Source organism: Populus alba, chromosome 13 (genome assembly GCF_005239225.2).
Source record: "Populus alba chromosome 13, ASM523922v2, whole genome shotgun sequence".
Taxonomy (NCBI): Eukaryota; Viridiplantae; Streptophyta; class Magnoliopsida; order Malpighiales; family Salicaceae; genus Populus; species Populus alba.
Window position 1 is genome coordinate 5,278,685 of NC_133296.1, and position 18,292 is coordinate 5,296,976.

An 18,292-nucleotide genomic window follows, 5' to 3' on the forward strand; every position below is an offset into this window, starting at 1 on the left:
TCAACTGCTGCAATACATTCTTCAACCAAAGGATAAAAGGGAAAAAAAAAGAGGAAATGTTCAATCATGCCACAGGAGGTTTGCCAACTTGAGCAGCAGACACTAATCCATGGTGCATTTCTAGCAGTTAGTACTGCAGCTTTTATAGCAAGCCAAGGCTGCTAACAAGCTATGACGGGCATTGAGAAGCGTCTTCTACCACGTGAATGGGGACAATTGGGATTGAATCCCACCATTCTTTCAGCCTTCTGCTCCCTTGTGCATTTCTAAAGTGCCTCCCTAGCTTTGATGTTATGATGATGCTGTGTAATGTGATGGCTATGAGCATGTATTTTAAGGGAACCACTGCTAAGATTATTGCCAATACAGTCATTGCCGCCATCACCACATCAGCTTTGCTGCAAACAACACGACGAGAACTTTTTCAGGAATCTGTTAAAATGGTGTTTTTATTCATAAAGTTTATATGATGGAAGAGAAGACATGTTTCTTTTGCTCAAAAAGTTTTCAAGTAAAGATTGCTTTAAAAAAGTGGAATCATGGATTGGTGCAAGAAATACCTTGCGGGCTTTTGCGTGTATAAGTGACTGGATTTTCAATATCGATATATTTGCCAGCTGCATCATCTCATGAACATTTTTCAAACCAAATTGAGCTGCTACAATGCTCTCCATTGTAGTTTTCTGGTTTGAACCACTGCACACTACTACCTCGTTGCATTTGTCTTGAGATCTTCCATACCTTGCCAGAATCATCTTTAACACCAACCACAACAAGCCAGCAGATATAGCCTTTCCAACCCACTCCCTATATTACCGAATACAGATGTATTCTTCATCAGTCATGCATAACTCAAAGATTTCTTCATGTATGGTTTAGAGGATTAGTGTGAAAAAAGAACTTACTTGTAGATGATAACTAAAGATGCAACAATCATGGTCAGGGTGGTGGCTGGTCTTCTCCATGAAACGACATCTTGAAACCACGGCACCACATTTTCCAGTGGCTTTAGCAACTCCTACGATACAGAGTATGAACCTATGAGATCTTTATTTTGGATGTATGACAATTATTTTACAAATCACAAATATGCTACCTTGCATATCCCTTGAAAGTTTAAACAGATATCAACTAAAAAATTTTAAGCTGGAAAATTTCTCCTTTGTTAGCTGCAACACCCACCTTGTGCCACTGAAACAATCATGGCAGGCTACCTCATGATGAGTGGACATATTGTTTCTTTGTTTACTTTTGAGATGCGATGAATCAAAAATCTGTTGTTTCTTATTTGTTTTACTGAAGCGAAAGAAAGATTATCATATCATGGTTTGTGTTGGAAATAAAGTTCGGATGATTTGGAAACTTACCATCAGAACGGTCGCACTTTCACCAATCCCATCTTCTTTCAACACCTCAGTAGTAGCTTTGGCAATTTCAACTTCCTTTGCTTCCTCTCTTACTTGATCAATAGCACTCTCCAATGAGGAGGGAATGTCGTCTTGACCACTTGCACTAGTACATTCCTTTCCCACTGCTTCAACTTCTACACCTGGGAGCACTGACTGAGACATGTTCATAGTTCTTAGAATCGAGCAAGCGCTGCATGGATGCCCACTATTAACTTTCTTCAGGCTCTCGGCAAGTTGTTCTAGTACATAATCTCCCTTGGGTAACTCATCAAATAAGGCAAATATTAAGAATTTTGTTGGAGAAGGGGGCGATATTCTAAGCAATTCTCTAGCTGCATGCAGCCTTATGATTCCAGATATTGTTCTTGCATGCATCTCCCATGCTTGTATTGGACATTCCACATTATAACTCGACAAGAACTGGTGCATTAGCATAACCTCTTTGACGAGTGCAAGCCAATGATCACGTCTTGTGGAACTTGTCATCTCTGGAAACTCTAGCACAATTCCTTCCGAACTAGAGAATTTCAGAGGAAAAATCATTCATAATAACACAGACAACAAGTTGTATCAACAAGATTAGCATAATTGTCACGATGCTCTAGCTTGAGGTTTTGGCATGCATGAAGGCAGGCAATACTAAAAATGTAAGTGAGGCATGCACCTTGAAACTGTCTACTATACATTTCAAGCATCAATATCATTAATATGCATATCACATGGGATCTAAATTTAAGGTTGCCAATTTTCAAAAAAAGAAGAAAAAAAAAGTAGCACAACGCCAAGCAGCAGCATTAATAAACTAACAATAGGAATTTCATGCCCATTAGCTAGGACCTTGTTTGTGATTTGGCCACTAAAACTCGTGACAGTCTTACAAAGGCATGGTAAGTCTTACAATTCAGGAGATTCGTAAATTATGGCCTTGTCAAAAAGTGGAGCACCCCATGGACCTGTGGCGGCTGGCTTCACAGTGTGTGATATGTTTTTTGAAAGGTCAATCTTAAGTGCATCATCATACGTTATCACTCCCATAGCCTCAAAGTAGAGAGCATAATTGGTCAGAGTAAGCCTACCTAGAAAAATAAACTTTAAAGTCAAATCACCATAGAAGAAGAAACCTCTAAAAATCATTAGAGGGCCTATTTATTATTCCTTCGGATCATAAACACAAAATAAAAAGAGAGGAAGGTATACCAGGCCAACTTGTTCCTCCAACATGCCGCACTACTCTCTGTGAGCTTGCAGTGCCTTCGACATGCAGTATAAACTCATCATCGGCAAGCTCCACTCCCTTCGGCTTTGCATGCTTTTGCAAATGCTTTATGCATCTTATGACGAAGAAACCCACAGGCAATAAATCAGAAAAAATTGCATTTCAAATGCAATTGTATCCCACAAACATATATTTATATCTAGTACTATTTTGGGCCATTACTATTATCCTGCGACATAAAACATGGGGCTGGGGCACATTGTTCTTAAGCGGAGCCGTTACCATATTGAAGCGGTGAACTATTTTACGGTTATTGTCCATTCAAGGTACCTGATTTCTAATAACTAAACGTGTCCAAAATTTGAGCTGTTAAATAAACTGAGACCTTCAGCTTAATGCCAGAATGGTGCATGGCCAGCACTACATTTGTTTGCTATGTTGCACCTCAACCAGGTCAAAACTGGCTAACTGTGTTTACGTATTAGTTATTACAGGTTGAGATCTATGTGAAATCATCACATGCCAAGTTGTTTTCTATGCCATCCTGTTATCCAATAGGAAAACACAAGCTTTTTACAACTAATTTCATCCCTTCATTATATTTTTTTAATTTACTCAATCTCCATCAATAGATTAGCATACTGACTCCTTGGAAGTACAGTTCAGATGCATTACTTGTCAATTTCTTGCAAGAACTTCTTGTAACCAGGAAAAAAGAGCCGGTGGCCTGTAGGTGCTGTTAGAGTTTCAAATGCAAATCTTCCATTAACAACATCCACAACTAACGGAACCAATGATCCAAGCCAAACAAATGCATCTTCTCCAATGCTTGGCTCCTCGTTAACCTAGTCACAGAACACAATCAAAACATAATCCAAGAAAAGAGCAGCAAAAGAAGGAACAAAAAATTCAAGCTAGCTGAAACAACTAGATAACCAGTTATACATGCCATGTAAACTAAATGTTAGATGGCTAATGTAAAACATATTCTATTACTTAAGGCGGACCAAAAAAAAGGGGGGTGGGGGGACAAATTGATGTCTGTTCTGCGATATTAAATTAGCAAAAAAGAATTTCTTACAAGAAGCGGCATAAGGTCGGTATAGAAAAGAGGAATGTCATCTTGTTCTTCAGGAACATTTGCTGGTAGCTTCCTGTCTTCTCTTCCCTTCCCCACTTGCTCCTGTGATCCGAATAAACCATTAACATAAAAACTGAAATGAAGGAGACAACAGATTTTATAACGATATTGAAATGTAGAATCCTTCCCAACGGTTCCAATCCATTTGAAATTGGCCAGACATATTTAACGGTTACAAAGAATCTGTAGGACAGCAGAAATTGAAAATTTGTGGTGCATTTAACCAATCTCTATGACCCTAATTTTTTACTAACATCCTAAAACTTACAAGGTAATCACATATTAATGGTTCTACTAATGATCTGATACTCTTATGCAATAAGTTCCCATATTTAACTAGGAAAAGAATGTACAAGAATTTACACCACTGCATAATTGGTTGCCTAGAGGAATACCATGGTTCTTGAAACCATACATTCATGTGACCAACAATCGAGTTTGCATTTGCCTGAAACTGATATATATATGACACAAAAACATATATACGTAGGGAAAAAATCACAACAGAGAAATATATGCAAAACTGAAGATATGCTCTTAATTAGCCACACAGGAAAAGTGAAACATGTTGCGCAGATTGACTCTATGAGCCTCCTTGCAAACCAAAAACGAATCCTTCTAATCAGTTGGAATTAGTAGTAAATATACTTGGACAGAGGGCAAATATCTGTACCATATGAGATTCTTCATCCTGGGAAGTGGGCATCTCCCAGGCCAGCATCATATCAAACGTCAACCGGCTGAATGATCCATCAATTATTTTTTCTTGTATATGTGGACACTCTACAGTAAGTGCTTTTGAGCAACAAAATTCCACTAATTTCCTTGAATAATCACCTATTTCCTGCTTCCATCCCGCTTCAAACTCTTCCACCAATTTCTCCACAGAAACACCCAATTTTCTGGACAAAATTTAACCAAACAATATGTTTCTCAGTAATAAAATAAGTAAACGGAAGAGTGAAATCATTTTTTAACAATCAGAAAAAAACTTTATAGAACACATTAAGGTGGTATCAACTAATGATGGCATATACAAACATCGGAAGTTCTTGAGCCCATCAGCTCATTAACAGCAAGTTCCAAACCAAGAGAATGATGCAATCTATGTACATGGACATTTGGACATATAAAAACTATGAAGACACATGTATAGACAGAGATTTACTGGGCACATCTGTGGATAACATCATTAGCAATGGAGGATTGATGCTTCATCTTCAAGTTGGCTTTGTGAATCTGCACTCTAAGAGAGGTTATTAGAAGCAACCCTTTTGTGGAGAGACCGAGACCTGTTCGTTTCTTTGGTTGACACGTTGGGTTGGCCATGCAGACACTTGGTGCCACGCCCCTTATTTGCTCAGTAGTACTGTACATCTTCGCATTGCAATATGGAGGATAGAAGGTGAAGGAAGAATTCCACTCCAGCCCATTTCCAATTTGGGTTATGGGCAAGGATTGCAAGGTATTTTCAATACTCTTGCTGCATGAAGAAAACAAATGGCTTTCAATTTTTTTTTAAAAAAAATTCACCAAACACTTTTTCCCCTGGAATTTAGAGAAACATCTACAAATATTTTGTTTTTTTACAAAAAAATTGTCAACCGGGCTCATAGTCAGCACTAAGCTGTTAGATGCTGCTAAATAGGCTCAATCCTCTCTCCCTCTGACATTAGGTCTGTCAAGAACAATAGAGTCTTTTTTTGGAATTAAAACCAAAGGGTTTGAAGTATACCTTTATGGTTTTTAGAAGAATACTATTTAAATTCTTAAAAAATAGTTTTTTTGCTAAACGAATTTTTTTTTTTTACCAAGTGGTATATTTTTTTAATTAAAAGTAAAGGGAATTAAAATATAAATAAAAAATATATCTCTTCAATCTAAACTACATTTCTTTATTACATAATTTATTATTTTTTTAAAAATTAATCATAATGATTGCTTTTCAAATTAAAAAAAAACTTATCATAGTTTGAAATGCAAGTTTTAATAAAAACTCTGGTTTCTTTTGCAAATCAAGTCTGTATAGTATGCAATTGAAGAAAAAAATAATTAATTTTAAAAGTTTTGTTAAAAACTTATAACAAAAATATAAATTTTAGTTTTTTGAATATTTATTATTGTAAATTTGAAAACATTTTGCATATTAGTTTCATGTATAATAAATAACAAAATAATTGCTAATATTATAAACAAAATACTAAAAGCTTATTTGAAAAATAAAGGCAAAACTTAATGGTATTCAATAAAGTAATATTTTCATCTAAATTTTAATTACTTTATTTATGACAATTTTTTATTTAAATCTTAAAAATGGTTTAATAAAAAAAGGTCAGATACATGGAATTGGATGATTGTGTGACTAATCTAATAAATAAAAGCCTAGACACGCGTGAACTAGGCCCATACACCTAGCTTTCTTGTTTTTTCATCTAATAGGATAGAGAACATATATTTTTAAAAAAATTAAATAAATGATGCGTTTTTTTTTTGTAGGAGTAGACAACTCGTCATGTACTAGTACAGGTTACTACCTTTAGTCGGGATCTGATTTTTTGAACCCTAAACATTCATTTCAACCCTTTTTTCGCATGATAATAATGCCTACAAAAATATAAAATAAATTTTTTTTTGTTTTAAATTAATTTTTTTATGTTTTTAGATGGTTTTAATGTATTATATTAAAAATAATTTTTAAAAAATAAAAAATATTTTTTTAATAGAATTTTAAGTAAAAAAACACTTAAAAAAACAACTATTACTATATTTATAAACACGCATGACAAAAATAAGAATTTTTTTTTAGCATAGTCCTTGTAATATTTTAAAACTCTTAATAACATCTTTGAATTGATGAAGATTTTTTTTCCTAGACTCAAATTGAAGTGTGAGATTAATAAAAATAATTTCCATCCGTTTGGAATATTTGGAATTGAGTTTAGTTTCAAGGGTTAAATTAATTTTTTTTATTTGTAATTCTTTTAGGGTATTAATTTGAATCTCATTTAAAATTTAATTACTAAAAAGATTAAAAAAAAGAAGAAGAAGAAATACCCTCTAATTTGCATCACTAATTTCTCTTGGTATTGAGATTAAAAAAATTATTTTAAAAATACCATAGATGGATAATTGTTAGGATATGAAAGTAACAACAATTATGATTAGGGGTGATTATTTTTTATTTGGTTTAGTTTTTATAAAAAAAAATGATCAAATCGGTTTTTTTATTTTAAAAAAATCAAAACCAAACTGGAAATTGGTTTCGGTTCAATTATTTTAGAACAAAAACCAGTTTGGTTCGGTTTTTCAGTTTGACTCGATTTTTTTTTATTTGACTCGGTTTTTTTCCAGTTTCGATTTAGTTTTTTCGATTTCAGGCTTATAAAATCGAAATGAACCGGTCAGTTTTTTAAAAAATTTTAATTGATTTTTTTTTCACAGTTTGGTTTTTTTCAGTTATTTTTTTTTTCCAATTTTTTCGATTTAATCAGTTTTTTAGTTTTTTCGCTCACCTCTATTTATGATCATTACATTGGTCTTTACTTTTGTCTCTTTTACACACTCTCTTCATGGCAAGCTTTTTTTTTTTTTTTATTATTATTTATATGCCATAGTTTTTCTTGTTTTTGTTGATGAAGAACATTTTAAAAATCGTGGTCCAACTTGTATTTTTAACAGTTTTGAATTTTTTTTATTTAAAATTAATTTTTTTAGTGTTTTTAGATCGTTTTGATACACTGATATAAAAATAATTTTTTAAAAAATAAAAAAAATATTATTTTGATGTATTTCTAAACAAAAAACACTTTAAATCACAATCGTTACTACAATCCCAAATAGACCCAAAAACCAATTATTCATTTCTATTTTTTTATGGCTAACAACTGATAAGGGTCATGTTGGTCATTTTAGTATCATTAACTCTTTTTTATTTTTAATTTTGGTTTAGTTGTTTAGCCACCAATTACTTGCTTGGATATTGTTTTGGAAAGCAATTTACTGCTATAATTCTTCTTAATTATCAATCATACCATTCTCTGATTTTTTTTTTCTTGGAGAAGAAATTAATTAGATTTTAAAATTAATTTAGAGTTGTTTTTGTGAAGAATAAATCTTGACTGTTTGTAATTTTCCAATAATAACAACTTTAACGAAATCCACATCATGCACATTCCCCCCCCCCCCCGGTTTTATCATTCTCCACGTGCAAATCAACTCATATCACGTGACCAAAACCTAACAACCTCCATCTCCTTCTTTCCCACTTAACTATAACACTGAAACAGACCTCTCATTCTCTTCAAGAATGTCACGTGTTTAAAACCCAAACCCTAACAAAACCCTCCTCCCGCCTTTTCTCTCAACACAAAAACGATGACCCAAAACGACGCGGATATGGACGAAACGGAAGAAGAAGAATCCCCCAAAGAATCTCAAACTTTACAAACCCTAACAGCTACCCAATTATCTAGATCAGTTTCAAACCTCTCCGCCTCTTCTCGCGCGATTCCATCGAACAAAGACTTCCATTTCTACTACAATTTCGACGAATTCAAGATCCCGATTCAAGAAATCGCAGAGAAGTCGCAATCGCTACTCGAATCAATCGGGTCTTCCTCTTCAAATCATATTTTCAAAGACAAGTTACAGTTCCCTACTGATGTCGACATCGACGAGGCGTATGATTGGCTGGTGAATGTAAACGACGAGATTTTCGAGCGTTTCGATGCTTCAATTGATGAATTTAGGAGAGTCCGAGAGGAAACGGGTCGGGTCGTGGGTGTAGATAGGGAGGATGGTTTTCAATTGGTGCTAGGGAAGAAGAATAAGAAGTCAATGAAGAAAACGGTGAGTGATGACTCAGTGAGTCGTGCTGGTGGTGACTCAGGAGTGAAAGTGGCGGATAACAAGAAGTGGATTTTGGGAAATAAGGCCAAGGTTCCGTTTCATATACCGACGATAAGGAGGCCGCAAGAGGAACATAATATATTGGTTAATAATTCGAATAGGGCTTTTGATCATGTTTGGTTGGAGAGAAGCGAAGATGGGCTGAGGGTTATTCATCCACTGGTTAGTGATTTACACATTTGAGGATTCTAAATTGTGTTATTCGGTTTGATTCACATATGGTTAATCTGTTTGTTTGTGGTTATTGTTATATTTGTAATCTTAGATTTTTGGAAAGCATGCGTGCAGAGTTGTGTTTTTTTAGGTTTTTCTCAAGTATTATTGACTAACATGTTATCAATTGCAATACAAGTACCACAGGTTTACTCTGTCGGTGAGTAGTCAATTGGATACTAGTTATAAGACAAAGATGAAGGGATAAAGTCTCAAAAGAAAGAATACCATGCAGGAGCTGTTTTGGAAAAATGAATATTTTCCTTATTAATTTTATTTTTTTTCTAATTTTGTTTTTCTATTCAGTATTATTAGGCTTTTCTAGTTTTCTTTTTGTTTTTCAATTCAATACTAATAGGGTTTTCTAGTTTTGTTTTCTTGTAATTGCCTTTTGGCAAATGAGACTTGGATGGATGAAAAATGAATATTATGGTGTTCTTAGCCTATGATGGCTTTGACTTGTAAGAAACCCCCTTATTCTTTGCCTTATTGGTTTTGGGACGTGTATCATAGATCGATGATTTGAATAATCATAGTTAGAAGAGGCTGCAAAACAAGAAGTGCTTGTGTAGGAGGACTCGATGATGTTGTTTTGCCCTTGGGAAAGAGACGTCCAAAAACTAGTGTGTTGTTTCCATTTGTGTCAGTTTGCTGTTATTGGAAATCTTGCTGGTGGGACTCATGATGGGTTGGCTCACACAAAGTTATTGTGTTAGAGACCCACAATAATGTGGCCCACACAGTTAGAACTATGATGTGGCGGCCTGCACAAAAGTGTTCAATTGGTGGTTCACATTGACCCACGAGGAGCTTTTTTGGAAAAATAAATATTTTTTTAGTTAATTTAGTTTTTTCTATTTTTATTTTCCTATTAAGCATTATTAGGCTTTTATGGTTTTTCTATTTGAAGTGAGCAATTCTATTTTTTATTTTTCTATTCAGTATCAATAGTGTTTTCTAGTTTTTTCTATATAAAGGGCCGTGATGGTTTTTTGACAAGTGAAACTTGGATGAATAAAAATTGAATAATTTGGATGTCTCTTCTTGTTCTTTGAGAATTTTGACTTGTAACAAATTTTGTTATCTTTCAAGTAATCTAATGATAATCATTTTGTAAAAATGGTGCAATGTGGTTTGCATCTATATACATGGTTGAAGAAGTGATGAATGCACACCCTCATTTAGAATTTTCAATTCATGATTTCTTCTTTTACAGATATTTTGGGATGTTAATTTCATTTCTCAAGCACCTGGAATGACCTCTGATTAGTTAGTATCTGTAAATATTCTGATTGCTATATAAAAATATAGCTAGTCTTGGTATCTGGCCTGTATTAAAAGAAATTTAATTAATCTTTACTGTTATAAGCATCTCTTGTTGTAATTTTTATCTTACATGGATCTGAATACCTAAAATATTCAGTGTTTTTATTTTTTTAAATTTTTATAACAATTGGTTTAGTATTACTGCCAAAATGATTGCTAAGCTGGAGACATTCCAATGAAGTTAATTTAGTTATTTCCACAGGATTCATTTGTTACTTTCGTTTATAGGTGTCCAACTGCCCTCCTTGAGATCTGTTGGGTGCATTGTTTACAGTTTTCCCTGGCTTGGAAATGTCCTTATTTTCGAAATATTCTGTGCCAGAAAGTTTTAATCCTTGAAAGGTGATTTCCATGATCGTGAAACCTTTCTTTTGACAATAGCAGGGTTCTTCTATTATCTTCCCAGCCTAAACAACCTTGATTGAGGGATTTGTGAAGGAGTACTGAATATCACCCATAGATTTTCATTGCAACTAGAATTCATAGCTAAGAGGCAGATGCTGACAGCTCTATCCATGAATGAAGTGTTTGTTTTCCCAATCCATTTACATGATTATGCGACCTTCTGATTATGTTAGTTCTATGCATGATTATGTTTCAATTGGTGATGGGTTCTATATAATCTGACAGAATATGTGTTTATGTTACATCATTAACTATCTTTTGGTGTATCACTATGTGTTTGAAAGGCTGTTGGTTTTTCCTGTTTATACATGCTTGCTGTCTAGTATTTCCTTACCAATACAATAAGATTTGGATGTAGCTATTGATTTATTGTTCTCATTTAACTTTAGTAGCCTTTTGCTTTCTTTATTCCTTTTGCTTTCTGGAAGAGAGAATACTCTAGTTAGCTTCTAATTATTGCTCTTTCATGTGTACAGGAAAGGCTATCTGTTCTTGATTTCATGGATAAAAGTACTGGAGATGTTGAGCCTGCACCACCTCTTCCAATAGAGAGTACTACATTTAAGCTTGTGGAAGAAGTCAAGGATTTGAAGGAGTTGGCAGCTAAATTGCGTGGTGTGAATGAATTTGCGGTAAAAACTATATCAATTGTTGTTACAAGATATAACCATTGAATAACCAAATATAGATGTCTTATGAATGCCATTTGGTTTCTTTCAAGAGTTTTCAAATGCACAATCTTTTTATATTGTATTGCAGATTTCATCATGTGATTATTTTTTTCTTATCATAAATCATTCTCAACATGCTTGATGGAATGTTCAGGTTGATTTGGAGCACAATCAATATCGATCTTTTCAAGGATTGACATGCTTAATGCAAATTTCTACCAGAACCGAGGATTTTATTGTAGATACTTTAAAACTTCGAATACATGTTGGCCCATATCTTAGGGAAGTTTTCAAGGATCCTGCCAAGAGAAAGGTCTGGTATTGAAGTTCTGTTTTCTTGCTTCATTGTGTCAGGTTTCTTCATATTTGTGATAGCATTTAATTTAATTAGGTCATGCATGGAGCAGATCGAGATGTTGTGTGGCTTCAACGGGACTTTGGCATATATATCTGCAATCTTTTTGATACTGGACAGGTCTTGTACTTTGACTTTATCACTTCTCATAATCACTTGATTTTATTTTTCTTGTTACTCAATGGTTCTTTATGTCAACATTGTATACCATGACTCTGCAAACTCATTTTTGCAATGTTTTATTTAGAAAATCTGGCTTCATAGTTAGTTGATGGTTCTTGTGCCAATTTGGCAGTATGCCATGTGATCTTGTGCAATTTGATTTTTCTCATGTACAGCCTCTTCTGTCATTAAATAAATTAGGTTGGTCATTTTCTTGGTTATCTATCAAGTAGTTTCTTAATGTCGATTTTTGTGTCTTTGATTCAAGCAAGGTGGGAGGGTCTGGCTATGGAAATCAATTGTTAAGTTCCTGTGCCTTTTTTAAACAAATGTGTTAAGACCCTTTTTCTTGCACATATCAGTGGATAAAATAACCAATTTTGTGTCCAAAAATAATTTCTTTCTTTTTTTCCTTCTTCTATAGCATCCATTAGCATTTGGTGCTTCTTATGCTTAACATTTGTTTCAATCCTCAGGCCTCAAGAGTGCTGAAGTTGGAAAGAAATAGTTTGGAGCACCTCTTACATCACTTTTGTGGGGTTACTGCCAATAAAGAGTAGGTCCTCTCATGTAATCAGTTGATCTGCCACTGCTTATGGCTTGATTCATATAACTTCGCACATTTGTGTTTTACCAGAGTGCAACATGTGCTTGTTTTCTTGTGCGTGTATTTTAGTACAAAATTTTAAGTAAAGATGACCTGTTTGTTCATTGCAGATACCAGAATGCAGAATGGAGACTACGCCCGCTTCCTGATGAGATGATAAGGTGAATACATAATTTAGAAATTGTCTTTTGTTTTCCAAACTTGTCCCTTGCACATTTTATGTTGAATTTGCCTGAATGTAAGCCATTTGATATAAGGAATAGTTGTTGTCAGTAATTTACAAAGAAGTTTCAGAAATTCTTTGGATGACAAAAAAATAAAAAAAATAAAAGAAAGAAAGAAATATTACTGTGATGAACTTCATTTTAGACTACACTGACTATATATTGTCAGATATCGTGGACATCTTATGGTATCATTTTTCCCCAGAGATTGGAAACCATTTCATATTACACATTCTTGTAGTAATGTCGCATGGCAAATATCTTCAACTGCATAGCTGGAAAAATTATCCTTGCCAACTAATTGAACCTAGTTTGACTCTTGTAAACACCAAAAATATCCTTGACTGTCCATCTAAATAAATCTGAGTTTACCTGTCATTTGTAAAACTGATTTTGAAATATTTGCTCAAGACTCCAGCATATGCTCTGATCTCTAATGTGGGGTAGTAGGTTGCAGAAGCATGAAAAAAATGGCTGTTGAGTAGTAGTTTGTTTCATGCAACAACTCCTCATAGTGCTCGTTTAGTGGAGTGTGACAGCTTCTCACGTACAAAGATTTTCTTGCTCATGCTATTTTATTCACTCATGTCAAGTGTATATTTCAATCAAAATTGATCAATTTCTGTCTAATTTTCTGTTATACCTGCCAAAAGTTTCATCTTCTGAGCATGAGGCTGTTCTTCTGATACAAAGATATCTGGTTTCTGGAAGAATGATGTTTCTATATTTGATTTCTTTTGTAAATATCATTTAAGAAATTCAATTTAGATAATTGTAAATGTTAATATGTCAATAAGAGAAAAAAAAATTGAATGGGGAAATTGTGGAGGAAATAAAAACAAGAAATCTATAAAAAAGAAATAGAGGCGCAGAAAAACATATCTGTTAAATTCTGTTCATTAGTGAAAAATGGAAGAAAAAGGCCTGTGTTAGTTGCATGGTCCACAAGTGAGATGGGCATGGAAGGAAATTTCACTTTACAAAGCGAGATGTTTCAGGTGTTTAATAACACATTGTTGGTATTTTGTGCAAAAAGTTCCATCTAGTAGTAAAGTTTCTTTCGTAATAATTTTCCAATTGTGCAAGTTTGTAATTCATCATATACAATTTGTTTGGAAACAAGATGGGTTAGGACTTGCATGATACTCTGTGAAGTCTTTCCTTCACTGTCATTTGCATTATTAATTTTGGTTTAGGTGAAAGCTGTTGATGCTAACTTTCTTCAATTATCTAATTGGCAACTCTTTTTTGGTGACAGATATGCCAGAGAAGATACCCACTATCTGCTGCATATATATGATTTGATGAGAGCTCTGTTACTCTCAAAGCCTATTGACAATGAAAATGCTGATCCTCCTTTGTTAGAGGTATGGTTTTGATAAACAATAGGCATTTTCTAGATTGTTCAACTATATGAGAGAATGAGACGACGGAGAACAGGGGATGAAAGACTTGTCATCTGTCCTTTCCTCTTTTTTTATATGGGGGCTGAGTCGTTTATTTTGGCTGGCATTATTCTTGGTTGGCAATATTTTTCATATTTTCTTTGATTTGCATGTCTCTGGGTAAGTGAAGACACATGAAAAATACCAGATTTCTTGAATTTCTGTAAAATTGAACATTGTATTTAACATCTCTGTTTTATGTTATGAGTCTTTTAGTGCTACAGTTTTGATTTCTTCCATGTAATCTTTTGTGGGAACTGGGAATGCTTTCCTTCATCTGATTACTGCATTCGATTATGATCTTAAAAATAGGATATGGTAATTCTTTAACTACAACATTACAATATTGAATGAGATGTAATTGATAACAGGTCTACAAACGCAGTTATGATGTATGCATGCAGCTGTATGAGAAGGAGCTTTTCACTGAAAACTCGTATCTCAACATGTATGGGTATGTTACTGACGATTTAGTTATGATTCTATGTACCATCACATGAGCTGTGTGATATTTCACACAGCAATGCTGTTTTTTTTTTTTTGGAATGTCTTTCTTTCTGAAAATTTGGGCTGTTTCTGTGCCTTTCTTTTTCTCAGTAATTACTGTATCTTGGAACAAAATCAACCAGCACTAATTTCTATGCTTTTTTCTGGGTGTAATTATTTTTTGATTTAGGTTGCCTAGTGCTGGTTTCAATGCTCAGCAGCTTGCCATTGTTGCAGTAAGTAGTTGCTTATTGTCATTTACTTCTTTAATTTGCAAACTGAGTGGACTATACTGTATAGATATAACTTTGTTGCCGAGTTATTATAGTCTCCTGTTTTAACCCAGGGTATTTGTTGTGCTCCATTTCTTTGTATGAATTCCAGGGGCTTTATGAGTGGAGAGATGCCATTGCCCGTGCAGAAGATGAGAGCACAGGCTATATATTGCCTAACAAAACTCTTCTTGAAATTGGTAAGAATCTTCTCAAATTTGTCATAACTTCAACTTAGTTTGTTTGTGAATATCTTATGGTAAAGGCTGACTCTTAAATCCTCTTTTGTTTGGAAATGGTGAAAGCCAAAGAGATGCCTGTTACAATTAGCAAATTACGTCAACTGCTGAAATCAAAGCACTCATATATTGAACGGCATCTTAGTTCTGTTGTTAGCATCATTAGGCACTCCATGCAAACCTCTGCTGCATTTGAAGCTGCTGTTCAACATTTAAAGGAGAGACACATGGAAATAGTAAGACTTTGCTTGCACAAATTTGATGATCTCCACATATATTATAGAGGTGTCTCCTGTATGGGGACTATTATGAATCTTAACTTACAAGGATGCCTAGATTACAAATTCATGTGTTACTCGTAGATCAACTAACTATTTAATTGAGGGCCAGCCCCCCTACCTAGCATGATAAAGGGCTGAGAATTCAACCTATTTCGTGTCATGTTATCTTGACTTCAGTTCTGAAATAAAAAATATTGATATTCTTGATTCTCAAAAAAAAAAAAAAAAGAAAAGAAAAGAAAGAAAGAAAAATGCAAGACTTGATATTCTAGGCTAAGCAGTGGTTTTATTTGCTTAAAGTGAAGCAACCTGTTCGCCCAAGGTTAACAGAGCCTTGGCAACCACAAAGTTGCACTCTAATTTGGAAAGCTGGGCAAGTAGAGTGAGTTCAGGGCAAGCTGATTTGTCTTCCGGCATGGCTGGGTTTGTTTAGTAACTGCTCAAAATTCAGAAGGTCTTTCAAAATAAATTTGTAATCATGTTACCTGCAGGGCTGAAGACTTAATGATGATAAACTTTGGATTCTTACTTTGCTTTGCATGCTGCTGCTTTTCTTCTTCTTTTTCTTCTCTTCCTTTTGTGCTTCTTATAACTGAAATATATATTTTATTAAGGTCTCACAAGAAGAGACAGAAGCTAATGATGGATCTGAAGCGCAAAGCATTCCTGGTGGCAATGGAATGAACAGCGGTGTGGCTGCCTGCCATGAAACTTCTGCGCAGCTGGAAAAGGGGCTTCCGAAGCAGGGAAGCAGTATTGTTGAACTTGGCAGAGGTGGACAAGGAAGCTCTGCCAAGCATCATGGTGCAAATGGTGAAGTGAATACTGGATCCAGTAGTTATATTTCAGATACATCTCCAACAGCTAAGGTTGTAAATATTTGATAAGTTGATCGAAACTTATCCTTGTTAGATATCCTTAGACTTACATGTTCACTTGTTTCTGTACAGGTTGCTGGAGCAACTGTTCAGGTTCTCAAGAAGCCAACTGGTGCTTTTGGAGCACTTCTTGGGGGTGCAGTTGCAAAGAGGAAACTTGATACTGATAAAAAGGTGAGCGTTCTACCTTGACTTTGCTTCCTTTTCAACAATGTAGACAGCAGATAATCTAGAACATAGTAATGGATCTTTCACTTGGGTGGTCTGCTTTGTGCTTGAATTTCCGAGCATATTAATTTTGAAAGGTATTAAAATCAGTCTCTCTCTCCCACACTAAACGGAGAGTGAAGGAATGGCAATGTTTTTGCCCTTTTTGTTTTTGTTTTTTTTGCCAGTTGACTGTCATTATTTGGAATGGGAACTTTCATCCTTACTGGCAGTTCCACTGTGCAACTTATTCATACCATGGAACAAAACTTGGATGTCAACATGCTCAACTGAGGAAGTTGTCTTGATGCATCTTTACTGCCTTTTTATGCTTGGTTAAAAATCCTTGTATCTATTTTGACTTCTGGTTGACTTTTTTGTTTTTCAAATATTTAGGTCAAGGAAAAGATCAAGTTAGAAAAGATAAGATCGTCAGTAAACCTTCCATTCCATTCATTTATGGGCATCAATGAACCTCCAAAACTAGTAGTAGAAGAGCCCATTGGAGTTTCTGAAATCTCACATCCTGAAGAATCTTTGGATGTCCCAGCTACCGGTTCTAGTTTGCAAGATATAATACTGCTGGACAATGATTCAGACATGGAACAAAACACTCATATTGCAGAACCAGATAGAGACGATTCCAAAACTACAAATGTCAATGGGGATGACAAATCTTCAGGATCCGCTTCGGAAACAGATGGAGAGGAACCTGTTTCTCTAGCTGATTTGTCTAGGAGTTTCCAAAACTGCTTCCCATCCAGTAATCAAAATAAAAAAACTGCAGAAGTTAAGAAATCTGGAGAACCAAGTGGCGGTTTGAAGCTGAAGCCATTTGATTATACTACTGCACTAAGATCTGGTGAAGATCCGGCAGGTAGGTTGAAAGTAGGGAGTGCCAAAAATCAGAGGGGCGTGCTTGACTCTGTGGGCACGATAAAAAGTTCACCGGGAGCTCAAATGCAAAAGGATGACGAGACAGGAGAATATCGCCAAGGCAGAAGACGTCAGGCCTTTCCAGCAACTGGGAATCGGAGTGCAACCTTCCGATGAGTGCATTTTGAGTCTTAGTTGTAAAAAAAGAAAACAACGCTTCAACTCTTGGAAATCTAATGCAATCTCACAATTTACTATAGATCCCGGATTGCAGCATTTTAGTCAACGGTTTCTGTCCTCCTATCATAAGCAACCTCTACATTGGCGTCGACAACTTGATGCTTTCATGGAACTCATGCAACGTGGTTGGGATCACCACATGTGAAATGTCCCGCAGCCACCCTTACGAGTGAAAAACCCATTTAAACCAATGTTTTCATCCCATAGCACTTAAAAATACATCTTAGAGACCTCAAATAACCCACGCCACCCATTTGAGGTATTAAATTACCATTTAACCTGCAAAAAAACAAACATTTAACCCAAAACAAAATAAAATTCCTATCTAAATTGAACTTCCATAAGAAAATGAAATTTATTGATATAAAAAATAATAAGATTTGTCCTCAAAAAGTGGGTTTTTGTCCAATTTCTGTAATTCGATAATCTGTTTTTTTAAATTTAGAGATTCAAATGAAAGAAAAATGAAATTCTGGACCTAACCTTGTAATTGCAAAACCCAAAGGCAAAAATATGGAAAAGAGACTGTAACCTTCCTTGTTTTAAAAAAAGGCCTTTAAATAATTCACTTATGTAATTTTGGTCCTTTACTTTTAATCATTTTTAAATAATAAAATTAAATTATTTTTTTTATCAAACAAAACACAAAAAAAGAATAGCGAGAAGGGTTTTATTGATCAATATAAGCACAAAAAAAGTAAATAAAAATCCACTATAAACCTCAATTCCCA

General features: G+C 34.6%; 2 protein-coding genes across 3 annotated transcripts; one reads left to right on the forward strand and one right to left on the reverse strand.

Moving 5' to 3' along the window:
- Positions 1 to 15: 15 nt before the first annotated feature.
- LOC118036496 (uncharacterized) lies at positions 16 to 5,182 on the reverse strand. Its single transcript, XM_035042223.2, has 10 exons — positions 4,935 to 5,182; positions 4,440 to 4,668; positions 3,707 to 3,808; positions 3,301 to 3,470; positions 2,607 to 2,740; positions 2,308 to 2,485; positions 1,368 to 1,926; positions 906 to 1,018; positions 560 to 807; positions 16 to 396 (listed from the first exon to the last, which is right to left on the reverse strand). Exons 1-10 carry the CDS (start codon positions 5,141 to 5,143, stop codon positions 170 to 172), a joined length of 2,169 nt encoding a protein of 722 aa, XP_034898114.1. The 5' UTR covers positions 5,144 to 5,182; the 3' UTR covers positions 16 to 169.
- Positions 5,183 to 8,005: 2,823 nt separating this feature from the next.
- On the forward strand, positions 8,006 to 17,580 carry LOC118036383 (protein RRP6-like 2). 2 transcript variants are annotated; one of them, XM_073403891.1, is made up of 14 exons: positions 8,006 to 8,836; positions 11,095 to 11,250; positions 11,444 to 11,602; positions 11,681 to 11,764; positions 12,283 to 12,362; positions 12,524 to 12,574; positions 13,896 to 14,004; positions 14,454 to 14,536; positions 14,759 to 14,804; positions 14,953 to 15,040; positions 15,146 to 15,315; positions 15,975 to 16,229; positions 16,311 to 16,412; positions 16,634 to 16,823. In XM_073403891.1, the coding sequence occupies exons 1-14, from the start codon at positions 8,141 to 8,143 to the stop codon at positions 16,751 to 16,753; spliced, it is 2,199 nt and encodes a 732-aa protein (XP_073259992.1). In that variant the 5' UTR covers positions 8,006 to 8,140; the 3' UTR covers positions 16,754 to 16,823. The 2 variants fall into 2 exon arrangements, with proteins under 2 accessions (XP_073259992.1, XP_034897940.1); XM_035042049.2 differs by lacking the exon at positions 16,634 to 16,823 and adding an exon at positions 16,842 to 17,580 and having other exon boundaries at positions 8,011 to 8,836.
- The last annotated feature ends 712 nt before the right edge of the window (positions 17,581 to 18,292 follow it).

What these genes read in the sequence shown, in the direction of transcription:
- LOC118036496 (XM_035042223.2), bottom strand. Translation starts at nt 5,143, where the DNA reads ATGTACAGTACTACTGAGCAAATAAGGGGCGTGGCACCAAGTGTCTGC. An exon ending in AGGATGAAGAATCTCATATG is followed by an intron (nt 3,809 to 4,439) that starts GTACAGATATTT and finishes TTCGGATCACAG; the next exon opens with GAGCAAGTGGGGAAGGGAAG. An exon ending in AAAGTGCGACCGTTCTGATG is followed by an intron (nt 1,019 to 1,367) that starts GTAAGTTTCCAA and finishes TCTGTATCGTAG; the next exon opens with GAGTTGCTAAAGCCACTGGA.
- LOC118036383 (XM_035042049.2), top strand. Translation starts at nt 8,141, where the DNA reads ATGACCCAAAACGACGCGGATATGGACGAAACGGAAGAAGAAGAATCC. An exon ending in CTGATCCTCCTTTGTTAGAG is followed by an intron (nt 14,005 to 14,453) that starts GTATGGTTTTGA and finishes AATTGATAACAG; the next exon opens with GTCTACAAACGCAGTTATGA. An exon ending in CAAAACTCTTCTTGAAATTG is followed by an intron (nt 15,041 to 15,145) that starts GTAAGAATCTTC and finishes AAATGGTGAAAG; the next exon opens with CCAAAGAGATGCCTGTTACA.